The 22,638-nt window shown below is 38.7% G+C and overlaps 1 protein-coding gene across 2 annotated transcripts in view; it reads left to right on the top strand.

Annotated features, from left to right (window-relative positions):
* LOC111868295 (lysine-specific demethylase 5A) overlaps positions 1-22,638 on the top strand; it is a 131,980-nt gene that overhangs the window by 31,315 nt on the left and 78,027 nt on the right. The window contains exons 5-12 of one of the 2 annotated variants that reach the window (XM_023858829.2): positions 119-274; positions 1,239-1,394; positions 6,429-6,555; positions 11,361-11,512; positions 12,373-12,528; positions 13,502-13,683; positions 17,647-17,801; positions 19,050-19,177. In XM_023858829.2, coding sequence (XP_023714597.1) covers positions 119-274; positions 1,239-1,394; positions 6,429-6,555; positions 11,361-11,512; positions 12,373-12,528; positions 13,502-13,683; positions 17,647-17,801; positions 19,050-19,177 — 1,212 coding nt within the window. The remainder of the gene's footprint in view (positions 1-118; positions 275-1,238; positions 1,395-6,428; positions 6,556-11,360; positions 11,513-12,372; positions 12,529-13,501; positions 13,684-17,646; positions 17,802-19,049; positions 19,178-22,638) is intronic. The other variant, XM_023858830.2, reaches the window with a different exon arrangement.

Genomic DNA, 22,638 nt, shown 5'->3' with positions numbered 1-22,638 from the left:
AAGTTGGTTCTCTGTGATTAAGTCCATTTTATTAGCTCTAGAATTAATGAATGTTATATGCTGGGTAGTGGAATTGACATTTGGCAGATATATAGTATCACTTAAATTTGTTGAACAGAAAATGGAACCAGAGCATGATGAAAATGAGAAGAGAGACCAGGATTACAAGCCTCATGGCATTCCTTCAAGGCAGGCAATCAAGCCACCACATGAAAAGTACAGCAGGAGGTCCAAACGATATGGCCCTGGTGATGCTTCTGATTCTGATAATCCGGTAATCCTTTATATATAGATATATATATATTTTTTTTTGGCTATATGTGTAACATAGAGTTGACTTTTAGTTAAACAAAGCTCAAAATGGTTCTGGTCAAGCAGACTAAATGTGTTCATTTACTAGTTGCAGTAAATTTTGTTTCCTGTCATTTTGTATAAGAGATCATACAAACAAATCTATTGATCACAGTTTCCAACATATTTATCTGTAGTTTTAATTTGCTGTTCATTTGATGGCTTTATTTTTCAGTTAATGTTTGTACATGGCCATATGTAACTTCAGGTATGAGTAATAGCTTTTCGTAGCCGTAAATGCTGTCATAAAGACACACAGGCAGTCTATTGAAAGTCACAGTATTTTGTGTTTCTGAGCTATTCCTGAAGGGCTGATTGGAGAATATGATGGTCTGTATTCTACATTGAAACATTAAATTCAAATTGTGTGTTGTTGAAATCTTTATACAAGGAATAAAGAAAAAGTAATATTTTATTTAACAGTTCTAAACTAAAACATCTTGATAGTTTTGGTTCATTGCATATTTGAAAGTGCCCCTTTTCTTGTGTTCACATTATGTATAGGTAATTTTTTCCCCATGTTTGACCCTAACATCAGTTAATGTCTTGCTCTGGGTATTATAGGTATTAATTTTGGAAAGTTGTATAATAATTTAAATCTCATGATAAGTTTAATACTTACTATGCCAGTATCGGGGTTCATAAAATCCATCTTTCTTCTTCAGAATTATAGAATAACAGAAAATGTATTGTTTGCTGAATTAATGTTATTTTTTTGTTGTGGGTTATATTCATATGCTGATTGTACATGCAAGAAAATATCTAAACTGCTTGAAGTTGTTCAGATGAAGGTTAGTCGGTATGTTTTGTTCAAATTGTGGCCTTGTTACCATGAATTTCATTGCTTTAATTGAGGCAGAACTTACAGTAATTCATTGAACATGTAGGTTGGGCTCGATACCTCGGATGGTAATGAGAATAAGGAGCTGAGGAGGCTTCAGTTTTATGGAGCTGGTCCAAAGATGGCTGGATATCAGACACGAAAAGAGGAGAAGCCTAAAAATAAAACAAGAGGAAAGAAAGTCAGCTATGAATTTGATCCTGTAAGTCTGTATGTTTTATTAAGGAAGCAGCGAAATGTCAGCATAATGAAACTGTGGGCAATGAAATTATATTTATTATAATGAAATTTTATTTATTGTATTGAAACATAGTAAGCTGTCAATGAAAGTTAGGTACATGCCCCCACCCCCCCAAAAAAACGAAGATATAAACTTACTGTGCTTGCTTTTTAAAAAAGTCCATTATTTTTTCTAAAGAATAGGCTTTCATAGTGATTTGTCTGTAAATTTGTGGAGAATTCCACTCCTCTGCAGCGTATGGTCTGGAATGTCTTTCTTGGTCATTATGGAGTCTCAGAGACTTTGCACAGTGTTGTCTCCTTCCCCACTCTCTGATATCATGTCACCAGATGCCCCATTTTATTTTCATCAATATTTCTGATACCTTTTTCCTCTATGAGCCATTGAACAACAGTGGCGTACTATTCACAGCAATGAAGGCTTCCAGTGTCACCTCATCATCTGGGTTTTGGCATAGGTATTGCCAGTTATTCACTATATTGGCATCGCTCCACCCTCAGTCTTGGGGTACAGTTTTGCTTTGTGAAAGCTGTTCACAATTGTAACCACACTTAATGTTCTCAGAGCTGTACAGAACATCTGAATTGCCTCCAGAAATTTTATGTTTGTGTCACAGCCCACTGAAATGATAGCCAATATTTGCTGCACTAACTATGACATGTACTGCCTTTTTGTGGCATGGATTGTCCCCTGATTCAGAGAGTTTAAAATTGAAGTACATTTAGGTAGGAGGAAGACAACTTAGATGTTGCCAACACGCCTTGGCACCTTCTTATGTACTGAACAGTTGTTGATTAGAAGTAGAATTTTCTGGTTCTCTGCTTTCATTCAAATTCCAAGGACAAAATCCACTCATGAGAAACTTCACCCTTTCACCAAGCCTTTGCATTATAGTGATATTTGCAAGGTCAGTTATACACATTCTTGAAATATGAAGGACTTGGATACTTTCTGATAACCAATGAGAGCAATTTGCTGGTGCCAATCAAATTTTTACCCAACAGGTCAGTAATCTTCTTTCCTTCGAATTGTTACTGCCAGTTCACTGTGCACGTCATTTCCTGAGTGCTGTTTAATGATATCCTTCAGCTGCTTCTCCCCCCATGGAGGTGCAACATTCTTTCCCAACCACAGATTGCTTTATGGCAGATGCTGTAACATTCTCCAAATCTAGGGACCATTCACTTTAATGTTCTCTGATCATGTATCTGTAAACCACCTGCGTGTCTGTACTTTTTCACTGTTGACAGTATGAATTTCTTCCACTGAGGCCATTTGCCTCAGAATCATTGCTGTTCTCAATTTCCTCTGCCCTTGAGAGATGTGGACAGTTCTGATGAGCTGATTCAATCTTTTCTTACAACATCATACTTGTTCATTCCTCTGTGTATCTCTTTTAGAATTCTTTCCTTCTCATGTAGTGAAAACTATTTGTGCCTTTCTTTTTGTCCTCCACAGTGCCCTGCACACAGAAGCAAAGCTAAGAAATCTAACTATAACAGTAACAGTGAATGATAACAGAATAACAGCAAAGAACTGTAACTTTGATATAACAGTGAACAGTAACAAAATATAACATGGATTGAAACTGCTTAGAAAGGACTTGCTGTTGAATGCTACTGTTGCTTACAGTGCAGTGATGTAATTGTGTGTATAATTGCGCCATATCTACAGCAGCACAGTTCTCAAAATTTGAAAATCCTCGCCACATTCCTCCCCCTTCACTGCTGACCATAGGTAGCACACAGCTGCACTGCTGCAGGCAACCCTTCTTGCACTGCAGATATTCAGCTCTGAAGATGCGTTTACATGGGCTGATTCAGGTTCCTTCCCATTGAACATATGAAGCTAGGTATTTACATTTCTGCCTGTCCTGTTGACTCAGTTGTGCAGAAATTGTGATAATGAATAAAATATACAAATAATCCTTTTGATGATAAGTGAGAGAGCTTAGAGTGGGGCTGTTTGCATGGGTGATTCAGTTATGCAGCAGTACAGAGACTGGAGAGAAGGAGAATCTTCTACTTCAGATGAATCAAAATGCTCGCTGATTGATAATGCAGAAACATGGTTTCTGTTTTCAGTTATGTCCTGCAGCTAAAGTCATGGAAACAACCAATGTAAACACACCTGAAGTGATGTTCTGTGGTAGTGGGGTGGAATGTATTGCTTGGCTGGTGTCCTTGGGTTGCTCTTCAAACAGGGGATGAATTTTTATCTTAGGGTGTTGTTCATGTGTTTTCTCCCACGACACACAAAGGCTGTTACCAGTGTATACATTCTTCTTCTCTGTGAAAGCAGACATTCATGATCCTTTGTAACTTCTTTCTCTTTCTTCCGTCTTTGTCTGTGTCCTGCATGTGCCATGGTGGATTCTGTAAAATGTATGTTGTGGTGTTTAGTGATGGGGGAGATGAGAAATTCAAGTCAGATATTGGTGGAAAAGCCAGAAGCAAAGAGACTATGGGGAAGACCAAGGCGTTCGTGGGTGGACAATATTAAAATGGATCTTAGAGTGATAGGATGGGATGGTATGGATTGGAATAGATTGATCTGGCTCAGGAGAGGGACCGGTGGAGGGCCCTTGTGAACACGGTATTGGACCTTTGGGTTCCATAAAATGCTGGGAAATTCCTGAGTAGCTGCAGATTTGGCAGCTCTGCAAGAAGGGCTCAGCTCCGTGAGTGAGTCAGTAAGTGTTTAATGATTTTGTCTTGATCAATCTCATTATTTTGATTCTTTTTTCTCTTTGTAGTGGGATGGAATTTATTATGTTAAACTGATACTTGCATTGAAATGGCACTTGTTAAATGAAACAGTTTTAATGAAGACATAGTAAATTGATGAAATTGAGAAAATTATGTTTTTCTGAATATTTCATTACACTGGTATTCATTAAAACAGCATATCACACTAACTGACTTTGTGCATGCGTCTGTGGAGCATTGAGAATATGTGTGTGTATCATACAGTGTTGGATGGGAGTATACCTTGGCTGAACTTTAAGCGTTTCATCTTCTTGGATGTGAAGCCATTTAGTATGATAAGACACCAGTGTTTTGGAGGAATTTCCTGTTGCAATCTTCAGGTTGAAGTTGAAAGAACACACTCATCCTTCACGTGTATATGAGAGGGCGTTGTCCATGGTTATGCTCACTTTGACAGCAAAGATAAAGGCAGCATGTTTCTCTGAAACATTGATGCATGTTCACCTTACTACATCTCATCCAAAATTGCCATAATTTTAATATTCACTGCTGTGACAATCTTAGATTTCATATTTTCTATACATGTTTGCAGTTATTACTGTTGCCAGGTCAAAGTGCAATTGATATAGCTGTGTGTTCCCTTTATATCAATCACACCAGAGCAACAGGGATCAGACATTGTGGTGTGCTTAGAGCTGCTGCTTTGTGTTGTGGGACTGATTGTTGTGCTGAAGTGTTAAAAAGAATCTTGTTTCATATTCAAGAAGTGCTGGGTGAAAATCTTGAACGAAAGCCTGGTTATCGTGTTGTTTTCCTCAGTCCCTCTGGGCAAATTCTGGGATTGTAACTGAAATTAGGCTAATTGCTTCCTTGGACATTTTCTGGTTTATTATTCATTAATAATAGTAGCACTTGCCACTGTAGTCTGAGTTACTGAAGGGATTGATGAGTAGACTGAGAATACACTTCATTATCTGGAAGTATGGGATCTGAATGTTCTGCTAATTTGGCACTTGAGGGTAATGGTATTTTTATTGGAAATATTGGAATGCTAGGCCTGCACAGACACACACAATTGCAACATGCAAACAATAAATGTTAAATAAATAATTTCTTGTTGTGGAGATGTCAATTTTGAGTCTGAGCTTGGGATCAATATATTATAGACATTTCATTATACCCCATAGTTAAATGCTACAATAATACCTTTGAATACAGTTCATAAGCATCCTGCAGTTTTCTGTTCTGTTTATTGAGGGCATTGACATACTGATGTTGGCAAGGAAGTATGCTCATTCCTTCATATTAGTGATTTCATTGTTTTTTGTGTTGCAGTCATTAAAACAGCTGTAGTTTGTATTAATAGCTTTAAGTTACCTGCTGTAAAGGTGCAGTGTTCTTCACAGCATCAGAATGTTATCTGACTTACTAGCACATTTTGCCTGCTTGGCCTTACTTTTGATAACCATTTGATACGGGGAGCAGCATGTAAGGAATTTAAGACAGTCATAATATAAAAATTTTGTCTTGAGTATGTTGTATAGCTATTCAGACCATGGTTTTGTGTTAATTCATTCCTTTTTGGGTTACAAAAATTGTATCTGTGCTTTTGATGCTGCACGAGGGATTAGAGCTAGTTACTGTATCACTTTGTGCAAGTCCATTTGCACCTTTTATGTGCAGAATTGGGTGGTCCTTGGGCTTATGTGTGTGTCTTGAAACTGAACATCACCGCCGAGTGGTTAGCACACCGCGCTGTATTTGGGAAATTCTAGATTAAAATCTTCACCAAGAGAGCAGCTATTCTGTCATATTCCTCCGTCCTCTAAGTGAATTCTGGTTTAGTACCTCAAATTAGGTCACATCTGTTTTCTCCGTCCTTTCCAATTCATTATTTGCTAATCATCCTACAGCTTGGCGCTATATCATTCCCTCTATTTACAGCATCAGCATGAATGCAGTATGGCAGTGGAGCTCAGAAGTGGGAGACTGCTTTGCATTCTGGCCACGTAGCTTCAAGGAAAGAGTGCTTTGGTCCATAGTCCCTGTGAATAAATACTTTCCAGGAGACTGCAACTGCTTTCTTCAGTACTCCTTCTGACTTACTATTTATAAACCATTTTCATATTCCATTCAGTGGTATTTACAAAAGAAGCTGCCTTGTTGTTCAGTAGATTATTAAGAAACGGGATAGATTCTTATTTACCCACTGTGGGTGAACTGGAGAATGAAGTTCTTTATATGTAATGTACACTTAACACAGACATGTTCTGTTTCTCTGTTACAGCTTGCAAAGTATGTGTGCCACAATTGTGGGCGTGGTGATGTCGAGGAATCCATGTTGCTGTGTGATGGCTGCGATGACAGTTATCATACATTCTGTCTCATGCCTCCTCTTCTGGAAATTCCGAAAGGTGTATAGATTAGTTTTTGTTATTATTTATTATAGTAAGATTAATTCCTATGTCTTTTTGGTGACTATTTAGCTTGTTTCCTGAAGTGTATGCAACTTTTGCAACTATAATTTCATTCTGTATTCATGTGTGGAGATAGAGACATGTGCATTGACTGTCTATCTTTCATGAAAAGAACATGGTGAGATATAAATGAAATAGTTTAAGGTAGACAAGGCACTAGGTAACACTGGTGTTAGAATCTCTTTTATTGTTTGTTAATATCAGGTTTGGAGATGGTGATAAACTTTCAGGTTTAGACAGATACGGTATAAGTTAGCCAGAATTGACAATTTTTAGGCAGCAGTATTAGAAATGTGTTATTTTCATAGGTTGCATCCTGTTGTGTGTCTCAGACAATATGTAATATATAGGAACTATGCTACAAATATTTCAGTTTGCAGTAAAATAAAGATCTAAATGTAATAACTGAAATATTTGTTGTGTTGACGGTAGCATAGTTCCTACATACTAGGAATATGTTGTTCATATACTGTCTCAGGTGTGGTCAGTTTGCTGACCTTTCTGGTTTCTACCTTCCTTGGCTAGGTCGCAGAATCCATTTCTGAGGTGGGGGCACCTGTAGGGCAATGAGATGTTAGAAATGGATGTTGTGACGCTTGAAACAGTTCAGATATCCTTGGTTTCTGGGAAGCCTGCATAGCGAAGTGCCATGTCAGACTACAACCACAAGAGAAAGGAGTTGCCAGCCTGTAAGCTTCCATTTTCCAGGTGCTGTTGAAGAGACTCCACACAGATGCAAGAATAATGATTCTTATTGTCATATATTTAGGGGTGTGACAAAAGATGGGGTATGGATGGATGAGTTGAGTTTATTGACCACTTGTATACACCACTCAGACCTACACTTTACAGATCACTGACACATACAGACAAGTGTCCTCAGCCTATTAGAGTTTCCACTAGTCATTTCCTGGCAACAGCTTCTACTGAGGGAGATTCTTCAGCTTCCCGCACTTAGGTTCTCTTGTGACAGCTGCCCATTCAGAATTCTTGTTAACTGACAACTAACTGGGTTCCAGGCTCGCAGTCATTTCATCAACCTGTTAGTCTTCTCTACACAGACAGACTATAGACTGAACTGACAGCTGAGCTACTTCATGTCAGTTTACTCAACTGAACTGCTGACAGCTCTAACCAGTAACTAACTAATTGCTTCAGACTATCCTCCTCATAGCATCTTGTCACAGACCACATAGAAAACACTGTTCTTCTATTGTTGCCTTGGTGTCCATTGATCTGGAAACGTGTGTACCAAACCATTGCTTAGAAATGAGTTGCATAATGCTGTCATTCTGTTGTTGTGTGCATGTATGTTGTGGGCGTTACCTAGCAATGGCTGCTGTTTACCGAGTCACCGCTAAGCATTGGGTCTGTATGCCACAACATGTTTCTAAAAACATTGTAATGAATATATGTCAACAATTAAAACAAATGGCAGACATGCAGACCTTGGAGATTTGGTTCAGTATAATATGTATTGTGGGTTAAAATAATATGAAGACAGCTGGCTAGGCTAAATGGATGTCTGGCAGTTGTGTGTGGTGCATTCTGTAACTTGAGCAGGTGCTGGGTTCGGTTGGTTCTGTTATCTACAGTGATGGTGATCGTGAGACCTGCAGTCAACAGTGAAATGTGGACTCTGAACCATGAGAAAGGTTGATGCTCTTCACATTACCAAAACTTTTAAGTTGTAGTGTGTTTTTAAAATATTTGTCCTAAAGAAAGTTTCGTATCTCTTATAGACCTGTTACCTTACATGGAATGGTGCTAGTCAGAATCACTGGGTTTTTGGACTTTGTCCATGGTTCAGTATTCCAGGAACTAGAAAAAAACAACATTTTGGATTCTGGATCTGTTTCGATCCTTGGGTGGGGGGCAGGGGGAAGACACCTACTCCGCTGGGTACCTTAGAAAGCGCTAACCTCAAAAACTGGACAGCCCCTGTCAGATTCACTACAGCTGAAGACGGAAACAGATCCAGTTTCTGAAACGTGTTTTCTAGTCTCTAGAATACCGGACACTGGACAGATTCCAAATATTCAGTAATTCTGAGTATTATACACCATCATCGGAATCCTTTTGAATCTAATGGTGCCAGTGTTTTCACCAAACGCATCTGCATGACCACCTTGTTGGTATTTCAGATACCAAAGTGGGTAGGGTGGTCTCCAGTGGTATGCTGTTCATGTCGTATCTTGAAAATGGGTCAGTATTTTGTTCGTTATTTTGATGTCTTGATGACTTCAGAGCTGGATAGGTGCCTGCAGCTCCAGAAACATAACGAAAACATCGTAGTTTTATCAGTTATATTGTCATGTGTTGGTTTGATAATTAGGTTTATTGAATGCATATAAATTGTAACTACAGAGAACTATAACAGTGTTACTAATGTACCTTCTGTAGATCATTACAACTACAGCATGCATGAAGTCTTCTGTTTGTCCTCTAGTTGTTGCTAGATAGTGGTTGCTAACAGTGCAACTCGAAACTGACTCCTAACCACTTGACTCTGACCTCCAACTCACGTGAGTCCTGTCCAAACTCATTTTTCCCATTGTCCTCACTATATAGCCTCGGCATGGACTATGTAGAAAATGTTGCTTCCAACAGTTCTGTATTGTTGCATGTTTGTTTCTCACTGTGGGAACATGTTTACTGCCCCATTGCATAGCAGTGATTGTCTCCGTTTGTTCAAGTATTCCAGCTTTCGGCCATCATGTTACATTGCTGCCTCATTAAGGCTGCTCATTCTGAGTAGCCTACAGGTGTGTTGCCTTTTCTTTCTCTGTGGTCTAGTGGTCAGAGCTCCTGGCTACAGATCCAGAGGTCTTGGATTTGATCCCCAGTCCTACCAGATTTTCTGAGAAGTAGTGGGTCTGGAATGGGGTCCACTCAGCCTTGTGAGGATAATTGAGGAGCAGTTTCAAGGAAATGGTGGCTTGGGTCTAGAAAACCAAGATTAAAAGCAGTGGGGAACCGTTGTGCTGACCAGACGACACCCTCTATCTGCTAAAGTTGGCACTAACTTCGCCAACAAGCACACTCACTTGGTTGGTGTAGTTTGCTTGTGGACTACAGGCCATGGAGTTTTGTTTGTTTTTATGATATCTGTGTTTGTCCTCATGAATGGCAGGCACTTCATTGTCATGCATCTGATCTCTGGTGAACTGTCTTTATTCATTATTGGTTGGGTCTGTCACTGCTCTTCCCCGGCTACTCCCTCCTTAGGGCTGCTTGTCTGAAGTGCAGTAGTCCTTTTGTGGGTGCTTCTTTGACCAGCAGTCTGCAGTCATTGTTGCAGGCACCTCTGTAGAGGACCAGCATTCTAGTTTTAGCTTTATAAGCAATCCTGGAACCCATCCCTGTGAGGGTATCCACCATACGCAGGGTTCCTTCCACCCACATCATCATTAACCTTATCACAGTGAGCTGCTGCTTCTTTGCTGTTGCTTTTTATAAGGAGGTGGTTTAAACATAGTCATGACCCAGGGCACTGCAGTGGAACTTCCTCGTTACCCAGTTGTAGCATATGACACCTTGTACCCCGGGATGCATCATGGGCATGCAAAACATCCAGTCCCAGGATGACTCATCGGTGATATTGGCAGCGAACACCCAAACAATCAGTGGGTGCTGCCCCAAAGCTGGCTTTACAGATGCTTCCTTCAGGATGGGGAGGATCTGCAGGATGTATGGCATAGACACGTGTCACTCATGCTCTTGCATCAGTAGTCACAAGATATGACTTGTCTCCTGTTTATCCCTCAGGGTTCAGAGTGTAATAGTTGCGGTTTTCTGGCATGATGAATTTGTAACAAAGAGGTGGGAGTGGTGGAAGCATCCCCTTTTCCTTTGTTTCTTTTGTTCATTGCCAGGTATTGGTCAATCTTTCCTGATTGGCCTTGCATTTTGATCTCTGTCCTTTTTTAATGGACCTTAAACTTCTCTAGACTGGCTTTCACAAACTCTGAGATTTCTTTCGTTTTGGCCAACAGGCATTCCATAATTTGCTCCATTTTTGTAGTGTGATAATGTAACTATCAAATTCAGTCTTCAATCCAATAATCCAGCCCTGCTTTTGACACCAGTTATCAAATGTTAGTGACTAGACATCGAGGTTTGGATTGGTAACTGCATTTATTGAACATTTATAACGTGAAACTACATAGAACTATTACAGTCTCACTGATTTCCACTCAAGGTCACTACAACTACAGCAGTTCACAGTTTGTCCACTGGTTGTTGCCAGGTAGTGGCTGCTAACAGTGCAACTCAAGATTGACTGTTAACCTCCGACTCTGAGCTCCAACTTCCAACTCATTCCAGTTCAGCCCAGCCCAGCGCAGACTAACTTTTCCTGTTGTCTTTTCTTTATAGCTTTGGAATGGACTGCACAGAAAACATTGCTTCCAACAGTTCCTCTGTTGTTGTGTGTTTATTTATTGTTTCAGAAACGTGTTTACCATGCTGTTGCATTGCAACAGCTGCTTTTATTCATTCCAATATTCTGGCTTTTGCCTATCATGTTACAATATATTTGCATCTCATTTTCAGTGACTCTTGAACTGTTGCAATTATGAATGTTAAATTGGGTATTAAACCCAGTGAATATCTTACAGATTTTCTTTTTAATGGAAGTAATTTGTTAATTTCTTAGCCAGAGTGAAGATTGGTGCGAAGGTATGTCTTGACAGTTTATGATGCTTGAATTCATGCATTTTGTGTTCTGTCAATTGTAATAGGTGATTGGAGGTGCCCAAAATGTGTTGCTGAAGAGGTGAGCAAACCTATGGAAGCTTTTGGTTTTGAGCAAGCACAGCGGGAGTACACGCTACAGCAATTTGGAGAAATGGCTGATCAATTCAAATCTGACTACTTCAACATGCCTGTTCATGTGAGTTGACAGTGCCACCTCATTGTTACTTAAAATTTTGTTGTCATTTAACAGCAAGAACTGGACATGTATTATGTTCTGATTGCAGTTCCTTCATTAAGGTAATTGTTGGAATTGACATGTTATGTGTGTGCCTCTTGATGCTGTTCTTCTGAATAAAGTATATAGCTAGGACACTAGGTTACTCTGTATGGAAAATAAACTTGGGCTTAGTCTTGATAAACAATGAATGTGTGCATCATATTGAAAATAAAGTTCATCTCTACAGTAATGATTAAAAATTGCTTCTTTCTCCCTTCTTTTTGTCTTTAAGGATGACTCTTTGTGTTAAATATGTTACATAAATATTTCTGTCATGCAAAAGGGCATGCAGTTTGCATGTGATAGGGGAAATATTTTCAAAACTTTGTTTAAATTTGCAAAGATGTGTCAAAAGGATCCACTTTCCATTTATTTTAGTACACATTTTTTAAACTGGTTTTTATGATATATGTATTCCTGTATGTGTGTTTACTGATTTTGAAGAAGTGTGAAGAACATTTCATCGAATTATAATGGCTGTTTTATGTTGTGGCAGAACTGAAGATTTGTAAGCATAGAAACTGAATTAGGAGTTTGGGCAGAATTAATGAAGCCAACTTTTCTGTTGCACAGACTTACAGTTTTATAAATTTTATGTTGTTAATGTTATGTAACAAATTTATAATCCATCCTTAGCATATGTAGTGAAATTCTGATTTTAATTTTCTTTGAAATGTGTTCACTTTGTAGATTTAACACATCAGTTTGTATCATTTGCCTAACTTTATGGAGGTTTATATTAAGTTCTTGGATTACTGTTATCATGTTAATATTTGCAGCTGGTTCCCACACCACTTGTAGAAAGAGAGTTCTGGCGAATTGTTTCTTCTATTGATGAAGATGTTACAGTAGAATATGGAGCAGACTTACACACTATGGATCATGGATCAGGTTTTCCAACCAAGTCCACCCCAGATTTGCATCCTGTTGACCAAGTATGTGTGCAGTATTTTAATTGTATGTTTTTATTCTGTCACATATAATATAGAAACATTTATAGTAAATTCTCACAATAAAGGTGTAAAATCCTAATCAAGAGAAAGTCACATCAAAAGAAGTGTTATGTATACAACATTGAAAACGTTAATTTACAAGGGTAGAAATGGAATGAAATTGTTGGTAACAAAATTTGTTACGTAAGTAACAGAATTTGTAATGTAGGTAACGAAATCTGTAACAGTTATTGGTACATTTCTAGGCAACCGCAATCTAACGTTATCACATCAGTGAATGAACTCGGAACAATAGAGGAAATGGAAGAACCATGGAAATGATGTTTTCTATGCAGTTAGTGCTGGAACCTCATAAATACAAGTGAAATATGGTAATAAATGCGAGGTATATGGTTAATTCAATTCCACTCTTTAGTGTATGATACGGTGCTATAGGCAGGCTGGTGGCATATGATGTCACGCACTTAAGATGTCTGCTGGTAATAGTCTTGCTGCATATATGAGAGCGTACAGGAAATGGAAGCGGTTAGAAGAAGACAACTGTAATAATGTACCCAATTGAACAAAGTTAAATGCCGAACGATAGAGTCAATATAAAGAAACACACAAAAACTTATACGTTGAATACATGTGTAATTACAGAAAACACAAAGCTCAGGAAATTAAAACGGCACAAGCTGTTAGTAGTTGTACACTGCCAACTTGCCTATAGCATTGCATCATACACTAAAGAGTGAAATTGAATTAACCGTATACATCGCATTTATTACCATATTTCACTCGTATTTATAAGGTTCCAACACTAACTGCACAAAGTAGATTTATTCCAGTGCAAATCCCAATTTCATTATGTTTCAATGTTGAACCAGGGAACCAAGGTTCCCCAGTTACTTTTATCCATTTTTTGACGGTATTTGTTACATTTAAAGAAGTGACATAATAATATTAATTTCAGGAATATGCAAATTCTGGTTGGAATTTAAACAATCTTCCTGTCCTTGAAGGTTCAGTTTTGGGTCATATTAATGCAGATATTTCAGGGATGAAAGTGCCATGGATGTACGTTGGTATGTGCTTTGCTACCTTCTGTTGGCACAATGAAGATCACTGGAGCTATTCTATAAACTATCTTCATTGGTAAGTAGTGTTACCAGCTTACAGTCTGACTGATACCTTGTAATGATAACGGCAAGACTGGAAGTGGCAGTAGGATGGGGGGAGTAGGAGTGTGTACAGAAGAATGAGTCATGATTTAAGGGCTGGTACATTCAGAACTTACGAATTACTAGAGAATTTTTGAGTCTAACATTACTAAGTCTGTGAGGTTATCAGCACATTACTTCTTTTTGTTTCTTTTGGGAAACTTTAAATTTACGTATGATAATGATAATTATAATATTTCTTTGCTTTTGATTTGCTTCTATACATATATTCTGCATAAAATAATTTGATATTGATATGAATGTTCATGATATATAATTCATATCAGTTTATATCCCTAATTTCTACCTTTATACCATGTAGTAACACTTGGACTGTCGCATTGTTTTCTCTAAGTAGTTACTATAGGATTCTGACGATGGTGTATAACACACTGATATATTGGGTTTTTGGACTTTATCCATTGTCCTGGTTTTTAAGATAACAAATAAAAATACGACGTTTCGGAAACTGGATCTGTTTCAGTCCTCAGGTGAAGGAAAACACCTATTCTGTTGGGTCCGTTAGAAAGAGCTAGCCTCAAACTGGATCTCCAACAAATTGAATAATATATTGTTTTTTCTTTGTGGAGTTTGTGGTGGTAGTCAAGTTTGTGATGAATTAATGCTGTGTCACATGCCATTAATTGACTAGCCTGCTTTCTTCTCTGCCATTAGCAGTGATATGTAATGCCATGAAATAATCATGTTCCCTTATGGAACACAGTGTTGTATGATTCCCTGATAGAATTGAGGAAAACCATGAAATAAGTCAGGCACAGTAGCTAGTGTTGTGGCCATGGTGCACAGATTTAAGGCAAATACATTTTTGCAGTTTTGTACATAGAGGCATCTTAAGTGCAACATTTTCTTCTGTCATATATATCTTTTGTGTTACTACAGCATGTGTTTCAGCTATATGTGACCATCATCAGATATATGCCAGTCCTGCTAATTATCTCACATCTGTACTTGATGCTGATTTTTGAAGTTAATTTTGAAATTATTTGTTTGTGGAAACAAAATTCTTTAGAAATTCATTAAAATATATCCATTAAAATTCTGTTGCTCTGCATTTGGTGCCATGGGGTGGATGTTCTGTCTGTTATGGCTGTGCATATAGTTGTCTATGCAGTGTTCTTATTTGTATGTTATGTGCATAGTGGTGGCTTGTTTTAATACAGCTACCAAGGGGTGGTTGTGTTTCTAGTGTGACATACAGGGTGGTGTATGAAATGATACCCTATTTGTTTTAACAATAAAAGAGCAGAATTTCTACACATGAAGTTTTCTGTCACTTAGTGACTGAAGTAGTTCATGGGGTGTACCATTAAGTGCATATACATCACTTGTAGCTAATGCCAGGTGATTAGCTCATGGTTTCCTTCCAGTATGCAGAAGTTTGCAAACATGGGAACACTTGCAGTTAAACACAGAATGCAGACAGTTTTGGTATTTGCAGAAGGCTCTGGAAGGATTAAGAATATGCAGATGATCAGTGCAGCTAATTTTGCATAATGAGTTTCACAGAATGACAGTGATATATGAACTCACTGCTCATGATAAGCTGCAGAGACTGGGCTTATTGCATGTGCAAAGCAGAGGAAGTCACATTGCACGATGTGTGGTTTTCAGATGAGGTACATTTTCACTTGAATGGCACAGAGAGGAGGCACATGTACAAATTGTGGCTTTGGTTAATCCACATATGCTCATTAAAAAAATACACCATGCACTGAAAATTACAGTATGGCTTGATAGTTCTGTGCCTCAGTTTATCCTGACTGCTTCACCATTAAATAACGCAGTGGTTCATGCAGGATGGTGCTACACCACACACAGCAAACATCTTGGACTTGCTCCAGGACACTTTCAGTCCACTTGTGATTTGCCACTTGTACCCTTGTCATAGATATGGACAGAAGTGGTCACCCAGTAGCCCAGTCATAGTCGTTTGAAGCTTCTTCTTTTGGGTTACTTTAAGGAAAAACTGTTTCCAAAATGACCAGCCTCAGTAGTGCAACTCAAGGCTTTGATTGTTCAGTTTTGTGGGGAAAGTGTGGAGGATATATGCTGTCATGTGATCATGAATATTGAGCCCTGTCCCCCGTCTATACAGGTAAGGGACAGGCTCATAAGAAACGACTTGCTTGTTGGCGTGGTGCAGTATGCCTACCTAAGATTGGGTAAGGGATCTCGAGAGAGGAAAACCCAGGTCAGTACGATGGGCCAAGCTGGGCGATTGACTAGGCAGGAGCTAGTATGGAACATATGGTGACACAGTGTACATATACTCACTTTCCTAAAACATGGAAATATATTAATAACCTGAGTATACAAATAAAACATGCCTGGGGGGTAGTTACTGGTTATTACATACAATGGCTGACTGAAGCAGAATTACACTGCGCCTGGCGGTGCACCAGATCAACTGGGCCATGCCTCATGGCATATCCAAAAACATCCAGTACACATGTACTCAATCAACTTTTCCTAACACAAGGAAGTACATTGATAACCTGAGTAAACAGGCGAACCACGCCTGAAGGGCTGTTACTGGTTATTACAACCTCTAACCAGAACCAAAATTCCACCACGCCTTGCGGTGCAACAAATCAACTAAACCACGCCACACGGCGTATACAACCAAAGCCAGTATGCCTTACAGCGTGCACAAATCCAGTAAGTCACTTACTTGCAGTTTGGCCCAAGAAACTCAAACGTTTGCCTCACGAACCAGCCAGCCCCGACTAGCTCGTGAGGGCTGCTTCTCACCCTTCGATCTGTGCTACGTGCCAAAACAAAATTTCAGTATCCTCAACTTAATTATTCCAAAACCAAATTTAGTCGTAGCGATGTTACCAGACGAATATGTAAGGGAAGAAGAGAATGATCGCTTGTCTTGACTTACCACGAAGGCTCGCAATCACGCTAAGGAGAGGGGGGGGGGGAGACACATGATTCTGACATCGGCCAAGGACATCAGCGGGGATGAAAGGACCGGCTCGCATCCTGGTGTCTGGAGAGGCCACTCCAAGGAACTTAACGGAGAAGAACCGTTGCATGGTTCAATATAACCATCTGCATGTTGGAAGTTACTCAACAGAACAGTGGTTATGTTGAGCGTGTAATCTGTACAGAATAAATCTCCATATTGTTCTTGGTGTCTGTAGATATATATGCATTATTATATGAATGTTTGAGTTTCTGTTTCAACTTTCGGTCAGGCATCATTTCATGCTCCAGCCTGTTTGTGTGTTTCATCAAAATTGAAGAAACAGATATTTATTTATGAAGGCATATAATCAGATCTCGAGGCAGTAGTTTTTCTTATGCCAAATTGAAATTTTTACTAAATTGAGGTTATGCGAAATTACATTGTGGAACACCTCATCTTCATATAGAATGTATTGTATATAATCATGATGAAGTCATGTCTTTGCCCATTTTGTTAAATAAACTCTTTCTTGCAAACAATAACACAGTGATATCTTATTAATTTCTGATATAATTAATGCTAAGAAATAAATGCTGACAGAACCTCAGTTCAGAATAAAAGCACCTGTGATACCACAAGCAGTGTGACTGATGCCTGTTCCGTATGTGACACATTTGCTGAATACTGTGGTTGCCTGGTAGCAGTTTCTGGCAATCAGTCTACAAGTTCTGCAAGGCTGAAATTTTCTGTTATTAAAGTAGGTTCATTTAGTAAAACAGAATTAATTAAATACAGGACTGTGATCTGTTGTTTCTACTGGGGTTTGTCTGGGACTGGAAGAAATATTTGTTAAATATGGGCTTTTATGAAATGCAGGAATGCTAAACCTGATTTAGTTGTATAGTGCTTTTGATTGATAAGGATTGCAGGTAGTTTTAATTGTGAAATATTTTCTTATTTAAGGGGTGAGCCAAAGACGTGGTATGGTGTGCCTGGCAGCAAAGCGGAATCTTTCGAAACATCAATGAAAATGGCAGCACCAGAACTTTTTCAGTCACAACCTGATTTACTTCATCAGCTTGTTACGATCATGAATCCAAATATACTTATGCAAGGAGGTGAGAAGAAATATATTTTGTTTTTAAAATTATGAAATACTGAGACAGAAGTTTTGTCCTGTGTGTGTACTGAGTACCAGCAATATTCTGGAAATAACAAATAAGTATAATTGTCTTTTTATGAAATAATTGAACCATAAATATAAGAAATTGGGGTAAATATTTTTGTTCTTCATCATTAGCATAACTTATGTAATATGCGCTCTTTTGTAAAAGGTTGCTTATGTTTATATTTCAGACTCTTGCATTGCTATGACCACTTGTGTAACAACTATGAATTATAATGAAAACTGAGAAAGAAGGGTTTCTAGTCAATTTGATTTCTTATATTAAATAATGAAATGTTTAGTGTCTTATCAACCCTTATCGGTTAGATTGACTCATAAGGAAGTGCATAAAATATGAGCATAATCTGATTTGCCCTCCATATTTTCCTTGCTTTTAGTGCTATATCAGTGGATGGCATTTAGTGTACCACAGTAAAATTCTGGTTAGCTGCTATTCAGGCATCCAGAATTCCTATCCAAGCAACAGCAATTCCAAAGAAAGGTTACCATTTTCACAAAGGCATTCAAAAATAAATTTTTGATGCATGCATGTTCATCTGCCACTTGGTAATTCTCCCATACACCACTTGCAGCTCTAACGCCATTGACATTTGTGACCTAGGAAGGCTTAAACTAAACTAAAGTGAAAACATGTTTTGACTTCGTACTAGTTTTCTTTAAAAATTATTCTCATGTAACCAGCTAGCCCCATTCGCCATACATGCCTGATAACGGAGTTCGCTGTGTATTTTTCTGGTTTCGAGCAACATTGCAAAGATTGAATGCAGCTAAATCCAGCTTCAGGTTCAGTGGAAAAAGGAAGTGGTGAAAGCAGTAATTGCATGAATGATGGCTGTTTTAGTGGCATTGAAATAGAGTGGCATGAAAGTCAGATGGAAGTTACAGGTCCCCCTGAAATGTGTTAAAGATGTGAAATTTGTACATAATGATGGGTGACTACATATCTTATGTGATGTTTAAGGTTTTCATGGCAATGAATATTAAGATTACAGTCTTCTTTGATGTGATGCAGTGTAGTTTGGTAGGCGATGCAGCAGAACTTCAGAGGTACCTGCTGCCTCCATCATCATTACAGCAGGAGGTTCTTCGGAAACATTGCTACCTAACAACAGACAGTATGGTGCCATGGTGCCACAGCCTAGAAGACTGTACCCTGGTGAATATGTTACTCTCTGTGCAGGTGTTCCAGTCTGCAGGACAGATCAACATGCTGGGGAATTCGTAGTAACTTTCCCAAGGGCTTATCATGCTGGTTTCAATCAAGGGTACAATTTTGCTGAAGCTGTCAACTTTGCACCTGCAGATTGGGTAAGTAAGTTTTATCAGTTCATAATTGATAGAGATCACATTTGAGTTTTACTCATGTAATACCTGCAAGTTGCTCTCTCCAAGTAATACTTTTTAATATTGTCACACGTTATAACTAGACACAAGGTTTGGATGGACTGTTAAATGTAGTGAATGCGTATTACTCATAACTACAAATAGTTATAACACTTTCACTATCTACACAATATAAAAGTATTTATGGCTTCTGTCTGCTGCCATTTCTTCACTATTGACTGCTTGGTAGAGGCTACTACTAATGGAGATTCTCTCTATGGCTCTGGTCCTCACTGGCAACAGACTATCTGCTGACCCATTGATCGTGGTTCTGGGTAGGGTTTAATTGGGTCGAATAAATTCCTACTGGCCTTTGCCAACACAGTAATTCTTGGTTTCGGGGCATATTGGGACCCATGACCATATTTTTGTTCTTTCCAAGCCCTTTGCATGTTTTGAAATGGGGCCTCCTCTTTGACAGAGACTGCGCTGAGCAGTGAGATAATTCGGTTTGCAGGCAAATTCCACCTAGCATTAGCCATCTTTAATCATCACGTTTGATACAGACCTCACCCCACTTCCAGCATTTCCCCTTATTTTGTTTGTTGCCATGGGAACATGTTTACTGAACTGTGAGCTAGAAATGGACTCCACTATTCCAACTCTCAGGCTTCATGTCACATTACATCCTTTATAAGGCTGCTCACCCAAATAATCTGTCAGTTGTCTACTTTTCTGCAGCATGTTAGACAACTTATGAACGTTGTGATTTTATATTTTTGGTTGTCCTTTCAGGATCACAACAAAAGTATAGCTACCCTTGACAAGTACTTTCTAAAGATCACAATTACTCTGTTTTAAAATTTAATGCTTGTCTCCTGGGCACTATACCAGTTGGTATTTTATTTATGGAAAGGAGTAGATACAGGTGGTGTTAGGCTGAAAAGCCCATCTTGCAGGCAACTGCAATTTTACAGTAGTCTTTAATTATCCTTGTAGAAAATTAAAGCTTTAACTTTTAACTAACTTAAACTAAATGTATACTAATTCTGTTTTAGCATCAGAAGTCTTAGCATATATTGTTCCCAGGTTTTTTTATCATAGTGTTAACCTAATTATGTTCTTCTGTTGATACTGTTGATGTATTGTGCTACTTGGATTGCTGCTTCCACTCACTGTAACCGTACGTCCATCACCAAAATTATTTAATTAAGGGCATGACAAATTTATGCATTGTTTCACACCCTGAGAGACACACCTCTGGCGAGATACCATCCTGGGACTGTCTAGTTGTAATTCAACTATGTCTTCCTTAGGCTTAGGGTGTCACTATTGTCCCTAATGTCGCCAGTTTGCTCCTAGTGTCATAAACCCATGAACTGACATTGTGTGAGACCAGCCAGGAGGGGTCTTGGGTTCCCTGCTTGTGTGCCTTGAAGACCTAAAAAGTTTATGGGCATCTTGAAAAATACAAATGTATGACAGATGTCAGGCTCGACTCTTGGCTTTCTCTTTTTATTTTCTTGTTTTTTAATTTTTTTACAGAGAGCAGAGGTGGACAGTTGGAAAAGGGAGTTACAGGAGGGTAGCTAGCGGGTGGCATGTATGGTCAGTGAGCTGGGGTCAAATTGGTGTAGGAAGGTTAAGTGTGACGGAGCGGCTAGCTTGGAGGAATAATATAAAGATTGATTACTGTATGAAATTTTAAATTAAGACCACAATACACGGTGTGTTCTGGAGTCCCTGGATACATGAACCCCGAAGTGTGTTCCACTCCCGTATCCGATGCATGAGATAAAGAACTCATCTCGAGCAATAGTCATGGCAGCTGTATGTCGGCGGGCGGCTTGTAGAGGCAGTAGATTTTCTTTGAAAATTGAGTCTCTGGAACCAAGTTCTTTGTTCTTTTGGTAGTAGTACTCAAAGTACTCCCTTCATATCTGTTTTCCTGATTCTCTGTGACAGGAATCAAGTATTGAGCGTCTTCACCTTTCTGAATATTCTACCTTGCCGACACATCTACTCTTTCATTGAAGACAATACCTATATGTGCTGGGATTCATATAAATTTAATATCCTTTTTATGTTTCTTCAATTCCAGTAATTTTTCTTTTATTTACAGGATTAATATTGAGTGTTGTTTAGTTAACAATCTCTTGTTAATGCACATGAGTACATTTCTCGAGTCAGAACATATGGAACATGATTCTCCTTGGGATTCACTAATTATGTCTGCAGTTTTCAAGACAGTTCTTTTCTCTCCAGTAAATACTGAGCATGCTTTGTAGTCCGATACTGATGCATAATTTCTCCAGGTGCTGTCACATATGAGAAGCCCACAGATTCCTGGTTACACATTTTTGAGCCATCAGTAAAATAGCAGATAGCCTCTTTTTCTAGGTCTTTGATGTTTTCATTGAGTCTGTTGCTGCTGTTGGGATTGGCCATGACTCCTTCACCCTCCTTGAATGAAACACTTCTCTTAACCAGCGGTTTGATAGGGAAAAACCACATTCGAGAAGTCTGATGTCCTGTGCTATCAAATGGTCAACTAATTCTTTGTCTGTGTAGCAAGTTTAGATCCAAGATACCTTTCCTCTGAGTAATTTCATAGGACCCTACACTTGAACCCTTGCCATTTGCTACAATAATCATGTAACTGGATGGTCAGGGTTTCTAAGAGCTTTGGTTAAATGATTGTTGCCTAGTGATTTTAATCAGAATGTTATAGGAGGTATTTTAGCTTTTTATGGCATAAGGTTTTTGGGTGTTGTCCTCATATATCCAAATGCTAGTCTAATGGCTTTACACTATTCTTTCTACAATGTGTTCAGTGATTGAAGAAACCTGGCAACAGCATGGAGCAGGCACAACATTTCTCACAGATGACTGCTGTAACTGCCGATAGCAGAATGAGTCATTAGCACTGATAAACACGCTGTCAGGTGGTCTGATCTTGTCACTTCAGTAAGTCGCATTAATAGTCAGTCTGTTAGAGGTGTCGATAGGCGGTCAACATTTATACTGAAATGAACACAGTGTGTGTTCATTCTTGAAACTTTTCCAAGGGAAAACTTACAGAAAATGTATCCATAAGGTTCATCGTGAATATCCTGACTCACCAGTTCCCACAAAGTGATGTGTATCCAAGCTTGTGAAAAAGTGGCAGGCCACACGTTCAGTGTGTGACATGAAGAAGCAATTGAAGAAGATTGTACTGAATGAAGACGAGATTCGGGATATTGAGGCACAACTACAGATCAGTCCTTGAAAATTGTTAAGATTCATAGCACAGGAAACCAGTGTTTTGCCAGGATTTGCTTTCACAGCCACAAAATTAATAAAATTTCACCGGTATAAAATAAGAGTTGTGCCCGAGCTGAAACAACCAGATTATGCAGCAAGAATTCGTTTTTGCAACTGACTGCTTCAAAATGTGCACGATG

Source organism: Cryptotermes secundus, unplaced genomic scaffold, assembly GCF_002891405.2.
Source record: "Cryptotermes secundus unplaced genomic scaffold, Csec_1.0 scaffold1115, whole genome shotgun sequence".
In the NCBI taxonomy this organism is placed as follows: Eukaryota; Metazoa; Arthropoda; class Insecta; order Blattodea; family Kalotermitidae; genus Cryptotermes; species Cryptotermes secundus.
Note: the sequence above shows the minus strand (reverse complement) of the source record. Positions and strands in the feature narration are given on the sequence as shown.